This window comes from Erythrolamprus reginae, chromosome 1 (genome assembly GCF_031021105.1).
Source record: "Erythrolamprus reginae isolate rEryReg1 chromosome 1, rEryReg1.hap1, whole genome shotgun sequence".
In the NCBI taxonomy this organism is placed as follows: Eukaryota; Metazoa; Chordata; class Lepidosauria; order Squamata; family Dipsadidae; genus Erythrolamprus; species Erythrolamprus reginae.
Window position 1 is genome coordinate 301,341,420 of NC_091950.1, and position 26,462 is coordinate 301,367,881.

At 37.4% G+C, this 26,462-nt stretch overlaps 1 protein-coding gene across 1 annotated transcript; it reads right to left on the minus strand.

Moving 5' to 3' along the window:
* Nucleotides 1-26,462, minus strand: HDAC2 (histone deacetylase 2). The gene is made up of 14 exons (XM_070733381.1): nucleotides 26,241-26,462; nucleotides 21,521-21,633; nucleotides 18,438-18,555; nucleotides 17,495-17,569; nucleotides 16,593-16,731; nucleotides 14,198-14,339; nucleotides 9,673-9,765; nucleotides 7,752-7,860; nucleotides 6,364-6,504; nucleotides 3,469-3,577; nucleotides 2,734-2,864; nucleotides 1,869-2,024; nucleotides 801-858; nucleotides 1-386 (listed from the first exon to the last, which is right to left on the minus strand). Exons 1-14 carry the CDS (start codon nucleotides 26,290-26,292, stop codon nucleotides 356-358), a joined length of 1,467 nt encoding a protein of 488 aa, XP_070589482.1. The 5' UTR covers nucleotides 26,293-26,462; the 3' UTR covers nucleotides 1-355.

The window sequence follows — 26,462 nt, forward strand, 5'->3', positions numbered from 1 at the left end:
CAGTTTGTTTGGTTTTTTTAATAAAGATATAATTACAAAAAGGGGATAAAATCAATCCGGGAAAAGGGAAATTTTAATAGATCAGTTCAGACGTTTAACTACATCTTAACTCACATCCATTTTAAATAGTATTACATAAACCTTGGTGGAAGGAACAAATTTTGTATCATAATTGGGGAATTCACAATACAAGTTGCCAAAAATCAAAACATAGTTGTTTGAAAATAAATATGCTCCATGCCAAATTCTACTAAATGAAAATAAAAAGTCTCTTCCAGTATGAAAAGCTTCTCTTAGTATTTTTTTTCCATTATGGTATTGGGTCCTTTGATTGACATACTGTAAGGCTTTATGTTCAAGGATTATTTAGCTGTTCTGATTTTGTGCTGGAGGGCAGAAAAAAAGGACAGTTATGAGTGTAGGTCACATGTTAATACTGTGTTCACTTATTATGCAAAAAATGCAGTCAAGAATCTGAATGCAGGCTATAAACATCCTTTCTGTACTTCTCAAGGGCCACACAAACCTACTCATTTTTTGATTCTGGAAAACTTTTATGGGCCAAAGTGAGTGCTTTAAGCTTGCCATATGTTTAAGGAATCTATTTCACCTTCAGAAAATTGTGGAAATTGTTTCCAAATGGGAATGGACTGGCTTCACCCATTCAAGCATATACTATAAACAAACGCAATTGTTACTAATATAAATTATTGTAATTTATAAGAGGCAGCAAATAGGTAATTAGCATTTCAATAACATTTTAAAAACAGATGTAGACTTTTCAGATGGAATTTACTTACCCTTTGGTATCTACTTTCTCATTACTGTTATCTTTAGATTTGTCTTCTTCTTTAATATCTAGATATAAAAAAGAAGAGCGGGAATTTTCCAAAACAGTATAAGCAGTTATACGATGAAGAAATAATTTTCATTCAGCTTAACAGGACTCCCAGGTAAATAAATATAAGATTGCAGCTCGCATAAAGCTGAAACTGTAGCTCTGAAACTAGCCATTAATTTCGCTATCAATTTATGTGCATTGGAGGTAATCTACAAAATATGACAGCTTACTTTAATATTTATTTATTTGGATTTGATTTGATTTGTATGCCTCCCTTCTCCGAGGACTCGGGGCGGCTAACAGTATATAACAATACAGTACAACAGCAAATCTAATTAAATTTAAAATTACAATCTAAAAATAAATTATTAACAATATATATATATTATTAACAAAAAAAGTTAGCATATAGTAATAGTATATATTACTTGAATATATACTATTAACAAAAAATGTGTTAGTATTACTTAAACTTTATGACCTAAGCTAAATCCTATGCACTTTTGGATCCCTCCACTCGATCCAGGAAGGCAGCACTATAGTTACTTTAGTTTAAATCATAAAATGTGTGAGCTTTAGCTAGATATTATCATAAAAAGTATTCTTTATTCAATCAGATGAACAACAGAGGGTTTCAAAGGGAACCCTCCTTTTTGTAATCTAGTGGGGTAGGTTTTTTCTTTTAATTACATACATGACTGGAGACCTAAAAGATACCTATTTGTTTTTCAAATTTTGCACATCTTTGCACATGAGACAACTTTCCTGGAAGCAGGTATATAAGACCATATTCTCATTTTTGCAAATATGAGCATAATTCTTTACACTTTTGTCTGAATGTGTGGTAGTTTAAGAGAACCAATAATGTAGCTCCATGTCTAGTCCAATAGTCTAGCTATTTTATTAATTCAGTGGAACATTTGAAAGAGCTATAATTATATGCAAAACAGATTAAAGAATTTGTTTACAAGCGAATTTGGTATGTTTAGCTTTATCAGAAAATGTGTTTCACTTAGTGTTGACTTACCTGCTTTTTTGTCCTCTGCCTCTTTCTTGTCTTCTTCTAAGCGTGCTTTCTTTGCTCCTTTCTTATGATCTGTGACATTTCTGCGTCCACCTTCTCCTTCGTCTTCAGAATCAGAAAATTCTTCGTCACAGGCTATCCTCTTATCAGAAGCACGAACTAGAATTAAAATGGAAATTTAAAAAAGAGATTATTCCAAGATCTTTCATATTTCTTAAACACGTTACCTAATGAAGGTAGAGGTTCTTCAGCAATGACAAAGTATTTAATAACAACAAAAAGGCATGGTAACCTCACACCTAATAATGTAGAAAAATTCAGCTGTCCTGTACTTAACTGTGCTGTTGCAGTTTTTACGTTCAGGCTATCCCAGAAGGTCTGAACAAACTGAATGAATTTTTAACACATTACTATTATTAATTGATAAGATACTTGTATTGTAATATGTTCTCCCATGAAGCCTCATTTGCATAACCACCCTCCATCCCTATTTAAATGTTACATCATTTAAGCCATTCCACACATCTGATGAAATAAGCTGCAACTCATAAAGCTTATGTCTTATAATAAAATGTATTGATCTTAAAAGATGCTACCAAACTCTAGACTTTGGGTTACCATGGAACAAATGGTTGCAAAAAGAAATAAAATGGAAATACATTTGAACTAGTCATGATATCTCATTAAAAAAAACCCCACCATTTGTTTATATCCATTCACAAGCAATTACAAAGAAGTAAGGTGACTTTTTCTTCAAAAAAGCAACTGCACTAGGATTGTGGTTTAATTATTTTCTCCTCAAAATCAGGAAGCGAAATCCAAAAATACAAGGCCAACATTTTAAGCATTACCTATAAAATTTACTTACTAGAAATACGTTTGTCTGGATCTTCACCATCTTCATCACCACTGTCTTCATGAACAGCATCTTCAGGAATAGCTTGCATCTGTACACCTGGAGCATGGGGCAGCATGCGTAAGTTCTCAAATAAACGCTGCCTGCAAAGAAAGCAGTTTAGTATGAAACAACTTTGTCTTTGAATTTTTTAAGTATCAACCATATTAGCTTTCTGACTGCGAGAAACTACTATAAAAGTAAGTTATATTGCAATAGGACTTCACAGAACAGAAATTCACAGAAAACATGACTAATGTAACAAATGAATCTTTTGTAATCATAAGTATACCTGCATAAGTGTTCACACAATTTTAATACAAGCTTTAAACAATTATGCTGTTTCCAATGTTGAATGTAAACTTACCTGAAAATTACTAATCTAAATTTATGATAATATATTCCAGTTTTCAAAATAATATGCAAGCTATGAATGTTAATGATATAAAAGGTTACTGAGACAGGTTACTATTTACCTTCTAAGCAAAAGTGATTTTAATACAGATAGCCCTCAGTTTAGAATAGGAATAGTGATATTTCTTCTGAATTATTAAATGGATAAACCGGCAGTTTCCATTTTCTATATTATTTAAGACACCAGATGTAATTAACAAATCCATTCCTTGCCTTCTATTACTGATAATTTAATAAAACATTTACATATTTTCACAGAATTGTTTTTATTAAAAATAGGATATTAATTCTTACTTAATCTTTTCCATATATTCTGGAGTGTTCTGATTTGTCATGTTTGATGGGCTTATATGCAGTTTGAAATCTGGTCCAAAGTATTCAAAGTAATCATTATATGGCAATTCTGTTAAAACAAAATTGAAATACATGTATAACTTTTTTATTTTTATTGTTGAATTCCTAACAAACTTACATATCTGATTGGTATGTTTGAAAATATTACTATAAAAATTTTCAGTTATCAAAACAATAAATACAATGATTTATTCTAGGAAATATATAAGTAAAAGATATTATTTATTTTATTTATTTATTTATTAGATTTGTATGCCACCCTTCTCCAAGGACTCAGGGCAACTCATAGCATATAATATAACAATACGGTACAACGGCAAATCTAATTAAATTTAAAATTATAATTTAAAAATCCAATATTTAAAAACAATTATACCAGTTCAATCATACAACATATATCTCATTTTGTTGATCAGGGGGCTGAGTCCTAATTGCCCCAAGCCTGGCAACATAGGTGAGTTTTAAGACTCTTACGGAAGGCAAGGAGGGTGGGGGCAGTGCGAATCTCCAGGGGGAGCTGATTCCAGAGGGCCAGGCCCTCCAGAGAAAGTTCTTCCCCTAGGCCCCGCCAAGCAACATTGTCTGGCTGACGGGACCTGGAGAAGACCAACTCTGTGGGACCTAATTGGTCACTGGGACTCATACAGCAGAAGGCTGTCCCGCAAGTAATGGTTTTGAACCATTACATGATGGTTCAAACTTATGGTTTGATTCAAATACTGTTAAGTTAGCATGCAGAATACTTATATTCTGTAATATAAAAATGAGGTCTGCCCCATCATATGAAGTGACTTCCTCCTGTTGTGTTTTTGTTTCAATATTTGACACCTAGAATTTCAGAATGTATTTTTAAACACTAAACACATATGCTCATTTTAAGCTGTGCAAGTATAATATAAGGTAGGATAGGAAAGTTCTTCAAGAGATGCTTCCAAACATATGTCCCTTTTGAACTATTAAAGCTTGAAATAACGAATCTGTACTGTATACCCCCAATAAAGACTTTAAATAATTCAATTAAAATATTTACTTCAAAAATTTGAAATGTGCTTTATACATAGTACCACACACAGTCAGTTTGATGTTGTGGTTAAAAGTGCTGATGTAGGATTGCAGTGTTAATTCTGACTGAGGCATGGAAACCAGCCAGATGACCAAGTCAGTCACTCCCCAAGAAAGAAGGCATGGACCAAACAAATCTGAAAATGTCATCAAGAAAAATGGATGGCTATTTCTACATACTGACTGGAAGGACTAAATAATTAATTTAAATCACTGTCTAAAGTTAAACAATTTATTAACATACAGGGTTTTATGTGTTTTATTTGTTTTCAATATTATTAAAATATTGCATTATTTATTATAAGTATTATTTTTAAAAACTCTTGCATTTGAGAAACATCAGTTGAACTTCTACTTTTTCATAATTATTCAACCACAAATAGAAACTTGAATAGGCAAGTGATGGTTACAAAAAGAATATCTCTTAGTCAACAAAGAAATAATAGGATGACAGTCTTCAGAGAAGGGCGGCATACAAATCTAATAAATAAATAAATAAATAAATAAATAAATGATATAAGCCTTATGATAATACACACACACACACACACACACACACACACGCCTTCAAAATTCTAAGGATGCTTTTAAACAGTGCAATATCCATTGGATTCAAAGGGGGATATTAAACATATTTTGTTTGAGAATATATTATAAATATGTATTATGTTAAGATGTAACTTCACTCACTCCCTCATTAAAAAAACCATTACACTATAATTGTAACAATTACAAGTTATGGTTACACTGTATATACTGTATGTACCCTGTAAACTTCACACTATAAATTTAAGGGTGTTTTCAGAGAATGAGATCACAAATAGAGATTAACAGAGATGGAAGAGTAAGGAAGATGCAGCCAAAGCACTGTTTTCCCCATAATATGAGAGAGAGGTCGGCCCCACAAGACAGACTAGGCTCAAAATTTAATACCACCAAGGTCAGGACTACTTTCGTTGTAACATCTATACTAACAGAATCTTGCAAATATGAATTCCTTCCCTTTGTGCAAATTAGGAAGAGGATTGTTTGAGAAGTTTTCTTGGTCCAAGATGAAGACTCTCTTATATGGCCATTGTCTTAGTAGGAGCTCTTCCCCTTGTCCTTCAAGGTCATTCCACTGCCCTCTACAAAATATTACTAACATTATTCAAACCCCCAACTATTCATTTCTTTTGATTCATATGGGGACAAATCCTGAAAGAACCTTTGGAAATTACAAAGCCTTCAGTTAGAAGATAAAGAAACTGGGAGTGTAAATATTATTTTTGTCAGGATATCCAACTGAGGAACATGGCCCAAGAAAAGAACAAGATTCTGGAAGGTAATAACTAGCTACAGAGATGGTATTTGCATTCCATAACAATGGTATTTGCATTCTATAACAATATTTTCATGAAGGATTCGGGAAGAGATAAACCTAGGAATCTATGGGAAGGATAACTTAGAAGGGTATATGTCAGTCCCTTCTGGACAGCATGAATAAAAACAAAAATGTTGAGCATAGCAAAAACCAAGAATCAAATATGAAATCAAGTTTTGGAGCTAAGAAACCAAAGTACAAAAGGAGAAGTTAGGCTAGAATAGGATATGAAGAATTTTGCAATAAATTAGACCTGTAGGGCTTTTGGGTGGTGGTGCCACTCAAAATCACAATGTACAGAATTCTTGCTGGAATCAGAAATTTGTTAAGGCAGAGAAAAATCAAAGTGGACTTATATTAATTATAACTTAGATTATTAGATAACCTGCAGTTTTTAAAATAATATTTACCATTAGGAATTTCGCAGTCTAAGGCAACGGCAGTCTCATATGTCCAACATCGAGCAACATTGCGTATGGTATATCCACCTCCTCCAAGCATCAAAAGAGGCAAGTTGAAAGTCTTTACAACTTCCACACATTTGGCATGACCTGCCAGAAGTCAGGGACATTTAAAAAGAAAATGTGCAGTTATAAAAGGCACACATGTCTAACATGAAGATTACCAAATAAGGATTTTCTACTTTGTGAACTCATAACTAAACAAAACGTATTGTAAATGATAGAAGAATAAAGTGGGCTGAAGCATATAGTACCAAGTTTGTCCAAAAATAAGACCCTGTCTTGTATTTTTTTGAACCCTAAAATAAGGGCTCTGCCTTATTGACATGCCCAATCACACACAGTTTTACCCAATTAAAGTTTATAAATAATCACATAGAGAATCAAGAGTCTTAGTACTATACTAGACAGCCTGTGCCCTGTGGGGTCATTATTTGAGAGTCATTTCCTTAACTAAACAGAGAAACAGAATGACCATGGGAGGGCAAAACAGCAGTGGGCGTGGGAATAACTTCCGTCCAGATTCCCCATTGAGTTTCCTTGTGAGAAGCTCTCTCCCTTCCCTTTCCAGAATTCTGGACCGCTTATTTTGCTTGTGGAAAGGTTGCAGAGAAAAACAGTGGGGAAGCCAGAAAAAAATTGTATTAGGCCAGTGGGCAGGTGTCACAGAATACTGTGTATATAACAGCAGCAGCCACAACTTCTCTAAATTTAATTCAGTCACGTGTCCTAGATTTCAGATGAATTTATAAATCAGTCCATCCGAAATAACTTGATTCAAAAACAGTTGCCCTAAAATCACCATTTTGTCCAGTTAAAGATTATGGAAACAAAGGTTTTAGTACCATAGGAATTCTTCTGCATGTTTATGTAAATCTGTTTCTTCACATGCCATTTGACAAGCAAGTAACATCAGTCTTATATGTAAAAATACTAAAATGGAAGAGCTTTTTATGTTATACCTTCAACTGCCTGCTATGTACAAGAAACGACATACATGAAAATGTCAATATCGGACTTTTGACGTTTTAGAAGGTGATACAAATTTTCTTAGAGAACCCATTATTTTCCTCCCAAAAAACTAAGGTGCGTCTTATACTTCAGTGCACCTTATACTCCGAAAAATACAGTATGTATATACTGGTATATAAGCATTACGAAATACAGCTGAAAGGAAGAAAAATGTCTGGGATTGTTTAGAAATGGAAACCGATTGTAAGTGATAAAACTGAATTCTTCAGCGAATTAAAGTTCGTAAAACACTTCCACCAAACATTTCTAGCAATGTTTTGAAGAATATGAAGCTGTGATGCTTCTGTAATGCTTTGTTCCCTTACCTTTAACCGTAAGATTAAAACATCCCAGTCGATCACCAGACAGTGAATCGGCCCCACACTGCAATACTACTGCACTAGGTTGGTACATTTCCATCACTTTAGATATAATCTGTAAAAAAGCAGGATTAAACTTTTTATTCAATACCACAATAACTACCGTGTTTCCCCGAAAATAAGACAGGGCCTTAAATTTTTTTGAACCCCAAAATATGGCCTTGGCCTTATTATTGGAGGGGGAAGGTAAGTATTATTACAGCAGGCAGTGAGCATCGGACTAGTGCCGTTTATGCATGCAATGACACAGGCCTTGCAGAGTCCTGCTCCCCGAGGCAGCGGTGGTGGCGTGACAAGACTCAGAGAAACTTATTCCTGGCAAGTGGGACAGGTTGGGCCACGAGATGCGCATCCTGCCTGACACTTGTAGCTCCGTCATGCTCCTCAGCTTTGTGTCTACAGAAGCCCACTGTAAAATAAAATGTCTCGCGAGTTCAATCAAATTTATCAAACTCACAAGTTTTCTTTTCAATGGGCTTCTCTGGACACAACACTGTGGAATGTGATGAAGCTACATTGTCAGGTAGGATGTGTGTCTCGCGGTGGGACACAATTTGGAGGTGGCAGGTCAGGCGGGGCAGGATTGGCTGTGAGACATATGTCCCACTTGGGACTTGTGTAGCTATGTCGCGTTCCTTGGTGTTGTGTCCACTGACACTGAAGCGGGAGTGGGGAGGGGAAGAAACTCTCGCAAGCTGCCTGAGGAAGCCGAGCTGACGGTCAAACTTCTAGCCAAGCTAAGCGGCAGAAGCTGCCGGACACATGCTTCCTTGTTTCTTTCAAAGGTGCCCTCCCTCTTGGCATGGGGGGGGGGGGAGTGCACTTAAGACGCAACACCAGGGAAAGAAACCTTCAGGCTGCACATTGAACGCAAGAAACCTTTCTGCCCTTTCAGTCCAAGAGGATGTACAGGCGCTATGAGTCTTACGAAGATTGATTTTTGGCAGAGTTTGGAAGAGAGATATTACTTGCATGCAGTATGCAGCCAAAAGGTTCCTGCCAAGAGAGAGTGGGGGAGGGAAGGAAGGAAGAAAGGCAGGTGCTTTGCCTCAGGCAGCCCGCGAGAGTTTGTTCCCCCTCCTGGTTCGCTCAAAAGCCAGAGGCAGGGGAGGGTCAGTGCATACAACGCCAAGGAACAGGGGGCTGTTCCTGCAGGGTATTCCCACACACTGCCCTCGCTTGCATCTCCCACCTAAAGGATGCAGTGAGGGCAGGTGGAGGATGAATACAGCCCAAGCACGCAAGCAAGCGCAGGAGGCAGAGCCAAGGAGTGATGATGCCAACCTGGGGCCCGGCGCTCTCTAGCTAACTGCAGAGCTCTGCAACGTTTCCATACGCTGCCAGAACCAGCCCAGTTCTGCAGGGTCACACCCGCCTCTCGCTTGCTCTTGCGGCCAGGAGCTGCTTTTTCTGCTACAGACACTCTTTTGGCCAGAAGAGGGGGGGGGGCGAGCAAGCGAGAGGTGGGTGCATGCACACCCCACAGGTCTGACTCAACTCCTCTGGCCTGCCTCCAGCAGTGTTTTGAAATACGCTCCTGCCCATGAGGAAGCAGCGAGGTTGGAATTGGTGCTCGCTTCCTCTTCCTCGCAGGCAGAAGCATGTTTCAAATTGCCGTAGGCAGAGGTCAGAGAAGCCAAGCTAGTCCCGCAGGGTGTATGCGTATCCACCTCTTGCTTGCTCTTGCAGCCAAGAGTGCCCACTGCAAAAAGAGGGGCTCCTGGCATGTCCCCACCTTTCCCTGGAAAGTAGTTAAGGGGGGCTTATTTCAGTGCATGTGCTGAAAAGCCTGATTGGCCTTATTATGAGGACATGTATTATTTTCGGGAAAACACAGTATTTTAAGAGGTGTTTAGAATGTACTTACTGGTTTAAATATTTGTCCATATGACTCGTCATCTATTCCATCTCTCATTGGAAAGTTAACCGCATAGTATTTGCCTTTTCCTGCTCCAATGTCCTATAAGAAAAGCACGAACAGAAGGCGTTGCACACCAGTAGCCAAGGGGAGAAAACAGCGTGGTATGCTGCATTTAATTCCAGATTAACATTGGCCATTACAAGTGATTTAAAAATATTACTTCTATATTATAGCTTGTGAGAAATATTAAAAAGAAATTAAACAAAATGTATACCTGAGAGGTATCAGACATATTTAAATGAATTTTTTCATACATTATAAAGCATTTGATTTGTGCAATAGAAAAAAATTATAAAAAAGAAATGTGTTCAGAGAAACAAGCTATAGGCACGTGACAATACAGAAGAATCAGACCCAGAAGCAAAATTAGGATGCAATTTATCTTAGCAAAGCATGATTTGGAATCACTGTACAGGGCAAAATACACTGTCTTTCACCAAGAATGAGGATGGTGTAAACTACAGATATTCAGGCAGTTTAGATTTTATAAAACAACCAATTACCTGGGGATAGGGTGTAAAGTCATGGGTCTGCTTTGTCAGATCCGTAAAATCACATGCTATTTTATCTACAAGAAATGTGCCACATTTCACTAAGCAAAAATGAATATTCTTTTATGTTAATTTCTTTTGCATTTTTATATAAATTCTAAATCCTTCATTCAGTAATTTTAACAGCTGCACTCCTTTTAACAATGGTTTACTATTTATATTCACCAGAATGAATATGAATATTATTTATTTCCAGTGGAAATAACTTATAATATAAAAACAATGGAGTGTACCCAGAATGTGAACTTCTCAAAAATCTTTGTTTTGAACATTGTCCCACGTCCAACATTTTTTAAAAAAAATGTAGGTTATTGAAAAAAATGGAAGAGAATCCTCAAGAGGAAACAGATAATTTGGACTTCTTCCATCTGGATTCACACCAGGCCCTATGAAATTTGGCTGCTTTGGTGGCTGATGTTTGCTGTGACCTAGATGGAGGAAGTGCAACCTTTCAGATCTTGCTAAAGTTCTCGATGGTATTTCACACCATCAACTAACCTATTTTTGATAGGCATTCAGTATAACAGTATTATACTCAAACTCTTAATCATTTCCCCTCCTCAAATTCACCTGTGATTAGTATGAAGCAATAGTACCATCTTGTGGTCAGATAGATTGAAATAAGTTTCTTACAGTTGTTAAACTATTATATTTAATTCCTATTAAAAAAGTAAAAGTAACAGAATTCTACCTTTAAAAAATTGGTATTAGTCCATTATTAGTCCACTAGTCTTAACATTTTTTTTAGGTTTTATTGGATTTTTATTTTTACATATACATCAATATCAATACAGGAACAGTGGCCTCTGGGTATAAATAATTTTGATACAAACAGCAACAATTATCATCAAACTTATATAATACTAGTATTGATATACTGTACAGTACATGTTTGTTTTAGAATAGTTATTCAATACTTCAATGTTCCATTTTAATGCCAATATTACTAAGCATAGATAGTAACATATTTCAATCTCTAATCTTTTCATCTAATTATTACTTATATTCTATTATATAAAATTATATGTGCTAATATTCCCCCTATTTCTTATTTCTACCTCTATTTTAGCTTCTAATCACGACTACCAATGCTAGTTAGTGTTAATGCACATTATTAGTCTTAGCATTTAATGACATCAAAAATCACCTGGTTTCTCTAATCTCAGAACACAGCCCTATTGATACTAAAGATTCAGCTAACCTAAAATGGCAAAATAAGAATGTACTAAATTTTTCAAAGCTTCTTAAAATATTATTCATTAACTACCAAGAAACACTGAAACAATAGAAATTATCTTTGTTTTCTTAACTTTTAGTTTAGAGACACAAGTTTATGCACCTATATTATAGCTAGTTGTACTACTCACAAAATTTTATCAGAACCAGATTTATTATGTCTATTGCATTTATATTTTGACTTTCTTCTACAATTTTTAATATTGTGTACATGTGGTTTGTCCCAATGCCCTTTCAAGTCAACTAATCAGCTTTCTGATCAAATTGGAACTTAAACTGTAGTCTCCTTTATCTACGTCCAACAATTTAAAAAACTACGCTGGCCCAACATTATTAGTATAGTACAGCATTACTGTTCAACAAAACAGGGCTTAAAACATGATTTCATGCAATGTCTTAGGTTTTTTATTAAGTATTTTTACTTGTTATTCTTTTAAAGTTTTTTTTAAAAAACACTATATTCAAAGGAGGCATTCAGTATTTCAATGTGGGATTCTGAAAAAATAATAGCCAAGCTATTATTTAGATTCAAATGTCTAATGGATTCTAGTGATACAGTAACAATTATCATGAATACATCCTTCAATAATTATGAATTAAATTGTAATTTAACGCTGGGTAATCTGAATTAATAATAGATCTTTGTTTTTCTTTGCCTTGCCTATAAATTTAAATTTCTATAGTTCCTTTATTGTTGCTCAATGTGGCAATATTTCCAATAAAATATCACTCATTATACAATACAGTGAGTGTTTTTATTCATGTTTTATAGGAACAAAGTAAAGGTATATAATTTTTGATGTTAAATATTATATTTGATGTCATACTAATCCTTATAAATGAAGCAATGACACTCTAGAGCAGGGGTAGGCAAAGTTGGCTCTTCTATGACATGCGGACTTCAACTCCCAGAATTCCTCAGCTAGCATGATTGGCTCACGAATTCAAGGAGTTGAAGTCCACAAGTCATAGAAGAGCCAACTTTGCCTGCCCCTGCTCTAGAGTATTGATGGCAAGCCTTTTTGTTGTTGCATGTCAAATGTGCCCGTGCGCAATAGGCCCATAATGCAATATTTGTGTCCCCTGCGAATGACCCCCCCATGCTCCCCCTGCATGCGCCCTGCACTGCGCATGTGTGCGCCCCCACGCATGCATCCCACCGCGTTTCCCATTTTGGGCCTGGAAACCCTCCTGCATCAAACTTGGCCAGCATGAACAACCTGCTGCAGTGGCTCCTACTCCTCCTAGCTCTGTGCCCCGGGCAGCTGCTTGCTGTCCAAAGTGCAAGGCTGGCAGGCCGTTCATGCTGGGTCCTGGCCCTTACTCCTCTTCCACAAGCCTCTCTCATTTCCGAAGCTCCCCAGCCCCAGAGACAGAACCCCCTCGTTCTGCCCCCCCAGGACACCCAAAATCCAGAAACATTCCTGGCCAGGGCAATAGGGCCAGAACCGTGCATGCGCCTTCGCTCACCAACCTGGCAAAGCCAAAGCATCAGCAGCCAAGACAGATCCACACCAGCAACTCCCTGCCTGGAAGGGGATAACACCCTCCCATATCAACCCCCCACCAAGGTGGGGGTATCTCCCCTGGCTTGGAAAGTTGCTCTTGGTGGTGCACGGTCCTTTAAATGAGATGGGGGGAACCACCCCCCTCTTTTAAAGAAGCCCGCCTGGGCTGGGAGACAGGGAAGCCCTGGTATGCCCTTACTGCCACTACCCCCTCACCCCTGGTGACGGAGGTTCTCACGCCAATTCTCTGACAGTGGCAGGATCAGCTGGCAAAGCAGAGAGGGCAGTGGTAGGCTGTGGGAGCAGGCAGTGCATGCCAGCTAAGAGCCAGCGGCCGCTCCTTCTGCTAGTCTCGTGCTCCGGGAAGCATCCAGCCAACCATGCCTGGCCTCCCCCTGCGACAACCCACATGGATCCTGGGCAGCGCAGCTTTGGGGCCTTTGCTCACAGTAGTAGTGTGATGTGGCAGGCAGCCGGTCAGTCATAGAGGAGTGACTGGCGGCAGCACTCCTGGCTAGCAGGGGGTTGGATGTCCCAGAGCTGCCTGCAGGTGTTGACAGCTTGGCTGGTGTGCACGCGGACTATGAGGAGCTACCAAGTGGGCATGTGCATGCTGGGAAATGAACTTCCGGATTTCCAGCACACATATCAGCCAGCTAATCTTCTGATTACTGGCACGCATGCATGCATGATGATCAGCTGAAACTGGCTGAACTTCAAGTTTCTGGCATGCCGTGCATGTGAAGGCCACCTGATCATTGCACGTGAATGTGCACCAGTAACCAGAAGACTAGTTGGAAACCCAGAAGAGGTATAAGCGACCCCGCACATGCCAAGCAACATAGCTCTGCATGCCATAGGTTCACCATCATAGCTCTAGAGTCTTGTACGCTAAAATGACTTTTATTTAAAACATTAGTACCCTCAAGATGCCACATCTAATATAAAAGTATAATAATTTTCAAAGCATAATATTACATTACAGTATCAGAAATGTATGAAAATAAGCATAATGTAGCCCAGTATCATAATATAAAATCCATGTAAATACTGATGAATTTTAAATGACCTTAATGGAAAAGATGAAACTAATAACTAATTTAACTTAAGAATGAGGCTTAAGAATAGCAATTCTAAAAGGTTATCTTAATTAAATAAACTTATAACTGAACTCACCCTTAAATCTCCTGTTCCAGGGAAATATTCACCATATTTATGGAATGATACTGTCATAACTCGATCTGTGGTATAAAAAGCTTCTTCAACACCATCCCCATGATGGATATCAATATCAATGTAAAGAACCCTTTGATGATATCTGGGCACAAAAGAAAAAAAATGGTAAAGCAATAGAAAAAAAATCTCACTACTCTTCTTCAGAGGAAAATGTGGCTAGAAAAATCCTTGATTTTGTTTTCAATGCCAGATTTAATCAATTATCTCTAATATTCAGATTTAAGATCCACAATGCAATCATATTTATCCTTCACACAACCAGTAATATTAGGACATTTCCAAATACAGTGGTACCTCTACTTAAGAACTTAATTGGTTCCATAACCAGGTTCTTAAGTAGAAAAGTTTGTAAGTAGAAGCAATTTTTCCCATAGGAATCAATGTAAAAGCAAATAATGTGTGCAAACCCATCAGAAAAGAAATAAAAGCTCGGAATTTGGGTGGAAGGAGGAGGAGGAAGAGGAAGACAGTCGCTGCCAAAGGAAGGTGAGGTGGGGGGAATTTTAAAAAACCCAAAACTTTAAGGCTTAAAAAAAAAAGAGGGACTCTGAGGCAAAATATTTAAATCAAAAAAATCATAAACAATTTCAGAACAGCATTAACCTAACACATTTTGACATATTCTCAATGGTTGCTTTTGAGGGAAAATTCAGAAAATATAAATAAAAACTCTATAATTGTGATGAAAAGCAATTGAAAAGCTGGTCAGTGCTTGCCGCTTTCCATTTTATTAATCCCCACAGCTATTTTAGTTTCTTTATAACTAATTTTTCAGGACATTCAAATACATTCTTCATACAGCTGCTGTTAGCCAACTGATGTGACTGAATCTGAATGTGGCCAAGTTCTAAAATTTATTTAGACTGAATCATGCAATAAGTTTTACTATTTGCAAAAAAACCGAAACTTTATTTTCTATTTTATTTGGCATTTAATGGGCCATTGGTCAGTGAGTACAAGAATGTTTGATACTATACATATATCCATGTATTTTTCTTTTTGGTTTTCCTTTTAATGTTATTATGGTTTGTTATTTTATGATTTAGTAACATAAAAAGCTATCTAGCAAAATTATGGAAGCACAGGTTTGGAAAATTCTACCAAGCTTGGAGGAGGGACTGGATAAAAAAATCTCCTTCCGCAAGATTCTATAGTGTGCGTGCATGTTTGTGTAGAATTCAAAATATAGAATTACATTCTAACATCAATTCACTATTTGATATTTTTTTATTCTTGAAGCGGAAACTACTTTCTTGAATTCTACATACAAAAATGCTACGTGACAGAAAGTATATCCACATTATTTCTGCACGTAACTATTTTTAAATCTTAAAGAATTGTTGCCCCTCCTTGAGTCATATTCATACAACTTGTAAAAAGTCAAATTATTTAGCCCTGTTGCTATGATGCTTCCCAGCACCACCCCAACCCCCACTGCTTTAATGTGAAGCTGCTGACATTCTATTTATATAATACCAATTAACCTTTCTATCTTTTGGAATAGAAAATAAATGTGCATATCTACATTTACACAGAAACTATTTATGCTTCAATTTCTGGTTATGGGTAGTAGTTTCCTCTTGATATGGTATCCATGAATATATTTTTAAGATCCTGAAAAAGTATTGTTTAAATATACATCTGTGTTTATGACCATGTGTGAGTTTGGTAAGAGTTTAAGCACAGTTTGATAATTTAATGGATAACTTGTAAATTCTACCTTTATTACAATTGCTCTACTTATGATAATATTCATAATTTTAGATTTAAAGAGCTGGACTTTCCTCACTTGCATTTGCCAATGCAAAATAAGTAAAATAGCTATTTTAAATTAACTAACAGATTAATTTTATAGTAACATAGCCAAATTTGTTTGCATTATGAATTCATCAAGAAATTATTACTGAAAATGATAACACCAAGTGCACAGATGCACTGAAAGACTTTACAGACATGAAGAAATATCTAAAACCATATTTAGCTATTAAAATTATCTATATAATAGAGCTATTATAAATTAGACCAACCCATAATAGACTGGTCTAAAGGTATAATGATTATCTATATTTAAAAAACATCCATGCCCATAAAAGCATTAATAAGAATAATCTACCTTGAAAAATTACAGCTATCACGTCATAAATTATAAGATTACAGTCAGATAGTTTTGAAGCAGACCATAACATTTTAAAATTAAGTTATTTAGATAGAATTAAGGAGAACTAACCCCCTTTCCTAACTATATCTTTGCTCAACAGGCTCACTTTCAATGCAATGCTCATGTTTTCAACTATTTATTGGGTAAGTTATGTATATAACTGTACCAAGAACTTACTTCAGTAATTCAAGAATGGCAAGCACAATATCATTGACATAACAGAAACCAGATGCCTCTGATTTCTTAGCATGATGAAGTCCTCCTGCCCAATTAACAGCCATATCGGTTTGTTGTCGATTCAATTTTACTGCTCCAGCTAAAGAAACATTATGAGAAAATTCAGTTAAGATATTTTACAGAAATTAAAAAGGCAAGATAAAGTATCTAGCAAGAAAAATAAGTTTCACTCAACATATTTCTGTTCTGGCTTGAATTTCAACAGATTTTTTTTAAAGCATTTCTGCTGATATGTTGCAAGTCACATACAGATTGTGGTTGAACAACTACAACTGAGATAGTAACTCCATCGTTAAGCAATGAGATCATTAAATAAGACATTATTTGACTGCCCCATTTGGGAATGACAGTTTAGTGAATCCCATATAGCTGTTAGGCAATACATATCCAACTTGATCCAAGCTATTTCCAGTTTGGTTTCATTAGCCCTAAGCCTTCTTCCAACCCTCTTTAATTCCCCCACCAAAATCAATTTCTCTTCCCTCCCCCCAAATCTTTCTTTTGTCTGTCCTGAAAAAATTGTACTATTCAGAAGCATATATTGAGACAGCCTGCTGTTACTGCCTCTGAGCTTCTACTGAGGAGTACTACCTCAGGTCCCATTGCCCCTGAATTTAGTCCCATTGATACAATGAGGACAGCTGCCCCAGCCCATAGTCAGCCATTCCACGAAGTCCCTTTGCCACACAGAAGAACATGCCAATCAAACTACCAGGGAGAAAGGTCAGCTGCGATTTAAATGTAGAACATGAAAAGATACCTAAAGTAACATTATTAGTGCTACTTAATTGGCAAAACTTTGAAAAATCAGTAAGAAAAAGAACTAAGGAGAATAAACTTACCTACAGAGCCTCCTGTTGACAGCTGACAGAACTCAAACAGTCCATCAAATACAGGACAATCTTCCCCAACATTAACTAATAAAGGAAACTTCCATTAATTATCTCTCTCAAGGTACATGTACATATTTTAGGTTTGTTTTGCTAATAATTTTTTGACATTAAGAAACTAAAAAAACCCTAAATATTAATATTCCAAGTGAGGTCACATTATTGGTGTTCATTTATTGTAGAATCTAATTTTACTTCACTACCATAGATGCTGCAGCTCTTGATTACCTTGCTCTAACAAACTTAATAATATATTCAAACTCGGAAGTTAAAAAAACTGCAGTTTTCCTCCTCTGATGCATATAATAATTCTAAACTGTAGAGTAGAAATCTTAGTTTTAAATGAGTTTAGTTTCATGTATTTGAAACTTTGTAATTAACAAAGATTCAAACTGCTAATGCTGCTAAATCCCATAGTGTTGCCCTTTATTTATTATATCCTCCTTTCTTGTTCATGTTGGTGCTAGGGAAATAGCTATATGACTAAAGGAAATAGTTGTTTTCTGCCTCTCTTAATAGTGATTAGAAGCAATACTGTTATTCCAACAGAAGTGCATTACTGCTTCAAAGCTCTTTTTAACTAAAGAAAAAACTGCGAATCCCAACTGAATAACTTTCAGTCCTTAAACTATAAATTGGTAAATAGGAGCATTTTGTTTGAACAAAGTTTTGATTATTCTTCATATAACAGGCAAAGAAATAAACTACTGAAAATACTAACAATCACACCAAAATTCAATATATAATAAAATATTTTGTAAGCTTTTTCCTTAAATCAATTCTATAATACGGAAGAAAAATGAACTGCTTTAGAAATGGAGCTCAGATTTTCTTTGTATGTGAGACATAACATTTCTTAGATTATTCTTTTATTTAAAATCAATCGGAGACTTACATCTCTGCATTTGTTTGCTGTATTCAGACATATTGTCAGGTCTTATTGAACGAAGAAATTTGATGTATTCATCGCTGTGATATTTAGTCATTTCTTCTGCTGTAGCTTTGTGGGGGCGCTAATAAGCAACAAGATTGACATGGCTGTACTTCAGGAAAAGAGCTAGCAGTATTTTAACTAAAAACATATTTCATCATACATATTAATCTAACACAAAAAAGTAGATTAATAATTTCAATTTCTTCTTTGCTGCTTAAGTATAATAGTTGCTGTACATATTTTACAATATAGTAGAAAGTATAGATAAAATACAAAGTATTTTTGATCATAAAAGAAAACATGCATTGTATCGTATATATGAAATAATTAAAATCAAGTTTTAGAGAACAAGGCCACAAAGTCCATAGAAAACAATCATTCTACTTTCCCCAGCAGAAGGGAAATCATTCCATGAAGTGTGCAACCTACAATTATCTCCTACACTGCCTTTCATAGGATACCTTTATCATTACAAGGTGACACTGGGAGTTCTTTTTCCAAACCCATGTTGACTCATTCAACATGGAACACCTTCTCCTCCCCTGCCCCATCAAAAAAAATATAAAATGTTCTGGTGTAGCTGCTTTTGAGGGCCTTTTATATGAACTTCTACATGAACAAAGGCATATCCATATACAGTGGTACCTCTACTTATGAATTTAATTCATTCCGTGACCAGGTCCTTAAGTAGAAAAGTTTGTAAAAAGAAGCAATTTTTCCCATAGGAATCAATGTAAAAGCAAATAATGCATACGATTGGGAAAACCACAGGGAGGGTAGAGGTCCTGTTTCCTCCCAGGAGATTCCTAGAGAGGCCCCATGGAGGCTTCTCCCTGCCTTTTCCAGCCCTGTTTTCTCCCAGGAGATTCCTAGAGAGGCCCAACAGAGGCTTCTCCCTGCCTTTTCTGGCTGTTTCCTCTCAGGAGATTCCCAGAGGCCCCGTGGAGGCTTCTCCCCACCTTTTCCAACCCTGTTTCCTCCAAGGAAATTCCTAGAGAGGCCCCACAGACAGTTCTCCCTGACTTTTCCGGTTACAGTTTCAGAGGCTCGGGTTTGTAAGTGGAAAATGGTTCTTGATAAGAGGCCAAGAAATCTTGAAGACACGGTTCTTATCAAGAAAAGTTCGTAAGTAGAGGCATTCTTAGGTAGAGGTACCACTGTATTTTCTTTCTCAAGAACAGTGATGGCTGACATTTTTGTTATTGCATGCCGAAAGTACCCACGCGATAACGCACCTGTACCCAAAATGCAATGAGTGCACAACACCCCCCTTGCATCCCACCCCTATGAATGTGTGCACGGTTCCCCTCACATACACTCCGGCTCCCTTGTTCATTTTTGGCTTCCAGGTTAATGTGGGTGCCCTTCCAGGCCAAAATCGGGAAATGGGGGTGCTCACTACGCCCCATTTTGGGCCTGCAAAGCCTCCTGTACCAACATGGAAGCCAAAACAAGGTATGGGAGCACCGCACGAGTCCCCAAAATGCAATGCAAGCATCCCCACACATACACCCCACATGCGCCCACCCCGAGCACATTCGTAACAGAGATCTGAACACCAGTTGGCCGGCAGCACACATGCATGGTGGAGCTAGGCTGCGGCGAGGGCTGGTGTGGCCACAGAGAGGACTCTGTATGCCACCCGTTTGCCATCCGGGTCCTAGGAGCAGTTCCAAATTGGGTGCTTTTCTTTCCCTGTCAGAGAGGATGTAGGGTAGCTGAGATGGACTTTACCTATAGCAGTGATGGAGAACCTGTGGCCATGTGCCAGGTGGCACGCGGAGCCATATCTGAGGGCACAAAAGATGCTGCCCTTTGGCCAGCTGATATTTGGGCTTTTTAAAGGCTGTTTTCACTCGCCCCACAGCAAAAATGACCCAATGGGCCAATCCGAGATTCACTTGTGTAACCACTCTTAGCCTCCTTTTCTGTTAGAGGTCTTCAGGACCTTCTTCGACTTTGGACAGTTGCAGCCAGGCCTCTCACATCTCGACCCATTTCTTCTGCAGCCAGGAAGGCTTTCCTGAAGGCCTGTGTAGACGATAACAGAGGTCCAGATAAATCTGGAGCTGAAAAGCCTTCCCGGGGGCAGAAAAAAATGGGTTGAGGTGTGCAAGGTCTGGCTGCAATTATCTGAAGGTAAGTAGTACGGCAGCTCCATTTCCTTCCATTTCCAAACTTCCAATTGGCCTGTTGGGCCATTTTGTGCTGTCCCCAGGCTGCAGGAGACTTTCCTGGGGAGAGTGAAAACAGCCATATAGGCCTACTGGTACCAGGAAGCTTCAGTGGGGTCCGGGTGCTTGCGCGGGAGACAGCGGGGGTGGGTGGGTTGTGTGCATGTACAGGGTATTGCATTATGATTGTGGGCATGCGCGTGCATGCTATCGTGCATGTGTGCACCCTTTTGGCACCCGAACTGAAAAAGAGTCACCATCACTGACCTATAGTGCTCACCTAAACCATTGTGTCATGGCAGATCATGAGTTTGAAATTTATGTCCCAATAGATCATAGATTTCTTAATCTCAGACACACTACTCCATCCCTGTTATGAGTGGAGATTGAATGAATGGGTTGAATGTTTGGATGAGTTGGGTCAATAAGGTTTTTAAAATGTTTCGTTGGGGCTAGTTTACATTTTTTATTTTTAACATTATTATTATTATTATTATTATTATTATTATTATTATTATTATTATTATTATTTGTTAGATTTGTATGTCGCCCCTCTCCATACATGCTTTTTATATTATCAATTATGTTGTTAGCTGCCCTGAGTCTCAGGAGAAGGGTGGGCTAGAAATCAATCAAACAAACAAACAAAAAATAAATAAATAAATAATCTGATGTGATATCATTCTAAAAAAGACTTTGTTTCTCCACATGAAGTATAATGTTACACGGAGTTTAAAAGTTCAAAATGTACAGCTTTATTATTTGTAGGACTATATTCTTTTCACTCATCACCAACTCTTAAGTGATAGTCTTCAGGATTAAACATTGCAACTCATTTACATATTCTGGACACTGGAAATGCATACTTACATAGATTTCCATTTTTCTGTACAAGCCATAATTTAACAATAAATTATGTGTCATACGGATTCTGTGAGGTTTCATTGGGTGTCCCTGGCCATAATAATAGTTTCCAATGTCACCTAGAACCAAAAAAACACTCCTGTTTATTACTTTTTGCTAGCTTTGAGTTTTATGATACATTCACCAGTCATCTCTTGAGTATCACTTTGTTAGTGAACAAAATTAAAAACCCACTGAGGTTTGGAAGCCTTCAGGATTAAACATTGCAACTCATTTACATATTCTGGACACTGGAAGAAACAGTGATAGCGACCAATAATTGATGGTTTAACAGTATTTGAAACAGAATTATGGCACAAGTTATTTTACTATTTGCTGCCATCAGCATCTTAATGCAAACTAAAGCTATAAAACTTTCAAAAGAATCATATACTGTACTGTATTCTGAAAATGCCCATGGAGTACTCTCTAGTTCAACGCTGATAAATGAGCTGTGTGATCTGCCTATACAAAATATTATTTGAACCTAAAACAAATATTAATCCTGGTGATATTATTCTCATCTCACGTTCAAAATATGTTTAACAAAAGCTGTAAACTGCATTTTTCTCCTTCAGTTAAACAATAAGCATATTAAATGAAACAATTAATTGATGAAATATACTATTATTCTTTTAATTCTTAAGTCCCAATCAAAACATAGAATACTAGGTTTATAATTGATTAACAAGTGTTTGCAGTCACAACGGCTTTGGAACAGATGCTGTATAGCCTGTAAAGCATTTCCAGGTGTCATAAAACATCGAGCTACCCTCCGCTCAAATTACTACGATTTGAGGATTTGGCACCTGTTCACATATATTGCCTAGTATCCTGTGATCATGACAATATTTCAAATCTTCTCTGCTGGCTTACCCAGAAAGGAAACCTTTTCACCTGAGAAGCCAGCAGAAGGGACATTGGATATGAAGTGAACACTGAGGGATGTTCCCTCCTCTCCATGCACAGAGGGAAAAACCATGCTGTGCAGTGGAAAAATCTGGTAAAAAGCAACAAAATCAAATGTTTTGAGCCTTTCAATATACTGGTGTTCTCTAGCATTTTCCCTTCTGGAGGCAAAGTAACCAGCCTGCAAATATTTTTATTAGTCTGTCAGAGAAAGATGAATATTTATGCTGCATGAGAGAGAAACATATCTTCTGGAACTGGAATTTCAGTCACTATGCAATGGAATTGTTAAGTGAATCACCATGTGAGCGGAACCGTTTACAATAATTTTTACTGTGGTCATTAAACATTCTCCTTTAATACTGCTTGTCAGAAGACAGCTGGGAAGATCACAAATGGTTTGCATGTATCAAAACTGCAATGACCTGATGAAGAGGGTGGTGCAACAGTCATAACTTTGTAAGTCACTTTCAGTGCCATCATAAACTCTGCACTGTCATTAAATGAATGTCACAAGTCAAGAATTAGCTACATTGTATTTGCAAATTTTTGCTAGGTGATCTGCATGGGATTCTTTGTTTTAAATGCGCTACCAAGTATTTATTTGAATTGAAGCTACCTCATTCATTCTAATTTCTTTAAACAAAACATTGATTTTAAAAATAAAGACAATAAAACTGTTTTATTATTTTTAGGAAGTTACTAAGGAAATTTTAAGCAAAGAATCCAAAAACAAGTCAACTTTCTTTCTACAACTTAGCATGCTATTCCCCATCACAAGCAATCCCACCATTGAAAATGGTAAGTATATCTTCAAGATTCTACTACACTTCTCATTAGAGAAACCACTAATCTTATGGTTCCCAAACTGCACAATGCTGTCTCAACAAACTCTTAAGTGCACCATAGAATATTTTACTATCTAATTAATTCCCTTACCTTCCTTGAGACACCACAAGCATATAGACACCACAGTATATACCGTAGTTTGGGAACCATTAGGTCCCATGAAAATATTATTAATATATTAAGGACACTATGAATTGGAAAGTAAGGAAGCCTCTGCATAATCTAAGCTTTTCCTCTCTAGGAAAGATATTTTATTTTTCTACATTAATAATTTCAATATTGACACATTATCCTCAATTTTTTAAATGATCCCCGTCATTTACAATCTGTAGGATTTCATTTGGGCAATTACCTCTACTTTAAAGAACAGCATAAGGCTGCTTCTAATTTCTCTTTAATCATTGCATGAACATGGATCACTGAATATTTTTAAATGATATGCTTCAAGACACTGCATGTATCTCATCTCTAGCCCAATCTTTTTTAGCTGTCAGTTTCAAAGTAGAGGATGCCACTTCTTCTGATACAATCTTCACTGTGGACCTATCTGTCACTAAGAATATGATGCAGTCAAGACTTATGATCTGCTCAATTACTATTAATTCTTTTAGGCTGCTGCAAGCATGCTTCCTACCAATTGGTTACATAGCTATTTTGGCTTTGGCTGCATGATAGGCTATGCAGAAGCAACTGCCTCTGATACATAAGAGTGGTGATTTCTGAAGAGATTTTAAAGTTTTATATACACTTTGTTATGAACTAGGATGCTAACCCTGTATTTCTGAAAGAATATTATACATTTATTCTTAATCACTTTTGAGTGACAAAGAAAATGGATTATTCAGAATGAGCAAGTAGTAATAAACACCACAGAGACAAGGAACAAGAATTACACTGAGTATAAAAGAAACAGTGAATCCTACAACCTAGGTTATCTAGGTTATTTTTAACATAGGTTTAATGTACTTTCAGAAGAGCCATTTCACAACAGTCCAGCATAACCAGTCACAACCACAAAGAACCAATAACGCAGGCAATTTGAAAGATAGCCAAATATTACATCCGCAGTACCCACCTATGCTCCCTCAATCCTGCTCCACCACCCATTAAGAGTATTTTTCCCATTAGCAGCCAAGAGTAAAAACAAAGTTATGAGAATCTACACCACTTGATTTTGTTGAAGTTATAAGGGCAGCAACATTGTTAGTTTGATTCTTGAGACAGAATAGAAATCAAGTCAGGACAACAGGATTTATGACAAAATACTTTTCAGAAGATTCAAGGACTGGTGATAACTTTTCAGCATGATTATTAGAAACAGTCTATTTTAATTTCTGCCCTCCCATCATTATTCAAACAGCAGTTACCAGTATCTCATATCAGTGTATTTATATTGTGAGAATCATTCTACTCTGAGAATATTTGTTTTTAATTAAGATTTTAACAATTATTCTAAACAGACTTCTCAGCAATTTCCTCACAAAACCACTCATTTCTGGAGTCTTTGCAAGCAGTTTTACTCTTTTACACAGTTTGCGAGGCTGATGATCAATTCATCTGAGAGGAAATGTCAGCTGACGGGGGCTTGGGGAAGGGCCTTCTCTGTGGCAGCTCCGTCACTTTGGAACCAACTGCCTCCAGAGATCCATATTATCCCCATCCTACCAGTCTTCAGGCAAGCCATCAAGAGCTGGCTTTTTCAGCGGGCCTGGGACCATGAATGAGTGACAGCATATATGGCTTTTTAGGGTTACAAATGTATTTTATACTGTTTGTGTATTTACTGTTCTTGTTTCTTTTATATTGTTGGTATTTATTCCCATGACTGAGTCATGAGACAGAGTTCTATTGGAGTTGGGCAGCAGATAAATCCAAATAAATAAATAAATAAACACAGAACAGTGTTCAATTCTGGAGACCTCACCTACAAAAAGATATTTATAAAATTGAACTGGTACAAAAATGGTGGAAGGTCTTAAGGGTAAAACTTATCAGGAAAGACTTCATGAACTCAATCTGTATAATCTGGAGGACAGAAGGGAAAGGGGGGACAACATTTAAATTTGTTAAAGGGTTAAATAAGGTTCAGGAGGGAAGTGTTTTTAATAGGAAAGTGAACCCAAGAACAAGGGGACACAATCTGAGGTTAGTAGGGGGGGGAAAGATCAGAAGCAAGGTGAGAAAATATTATTTTACTGAAAGATGCTTGGAACAAACTTCCAGCAGACGTAGTGGGTAAATCCACAGTAACTGAATTTAAACATGCCTGGGATAAACATATATCCATCCTAAGATAAAATACAGGAAATAGTATAAGGGCAGACTAAATGGACCATGAGATCTTTTTCTGCCGTCAATCTTCTATGTTTCGAAATAAATAAATAAATTCCCATTTACAGCAGTGAAGGCGTTTATTTCGGAGTTACACAGACAAAATGGGATGACGACAAAATGGGAACGGTTGGGGGGTGGGTGGAATGGGGAAAAAAAAGAGCCACCCGTTTTCCATACAAGGTTATGCACGGACTTTGCAAAAATAAGCCATAAAATTGAGGTGCAGATTTGGGGGGTGGGGATTGCAAGAGTTTAAAAGAGAGGGAGGGAGGGAGACGAGAAGCCAGCAGCGTCCCACATCCAAACGCAAGCTAAGGCAGACACAATAGGTAGAAGCAACAGTACCAGACAAACTAGGGGGGAGGGGCTGCCTGCGGCGCGTGCGCCAGAAAAAAAAAAGAAGGCGCGAGAGGACAAGAGGGTATATGGGAGGGGCGATGCGAGGAGCGCAACCAACGAACACCCTTCAACGAATAAAATTGGGGGGACGGGACGACGGAGGAGGGTTTGAAGTGGACAGACAGAAGGACAGTAGCACTTGGGCACATCACACCCTTTCCCCCTTTGCAGCCTCGCCCCGCTCAGCCCTTCTCACCGTCATAGTAGTAACAGACTTTCTTCTTGCCGCCTCCCTGACTATACGCCATGAAGCCGTCTGAAGGAGGCTCCCTTGGGGCGGGCGGGAGGAATGGGTTCTATTCAAACACAGGACCGAAGCCGAACTATCTGGGAAGGCAGCGACGGCACAGCAACACGGATGCTGGAGCCGGGAACAGCGTAAAGGAGGCTAGGGCCCCGCCTCTTTCCAGACGTGACT

Bases quoted from the DNA above. Each gene is read 5' to 3' on its own strand.
- HDAC2 (XM_070733381.1), bottom strand. From the start codon at position 26,292: ATGGCGTATAGTCAGGGAGGCGGCAAGAAGAAAGTCTGTTACTACTAT. The intron at 18,556-21,520 runs GTAAGTATGCAT...GTTGCTTATTAG, and splicing joins ACAGAAAAATGGAAATCTAT to CGCCCCCACAAAGCTACAGC. The intron at 6,505-7,751 runs GTAAGGGAACAA...GACTTCTGGCAG, and splicing joins TTTTAATCTTACGGTTAAAG to GTCATGCCAAATGTGTGGAA.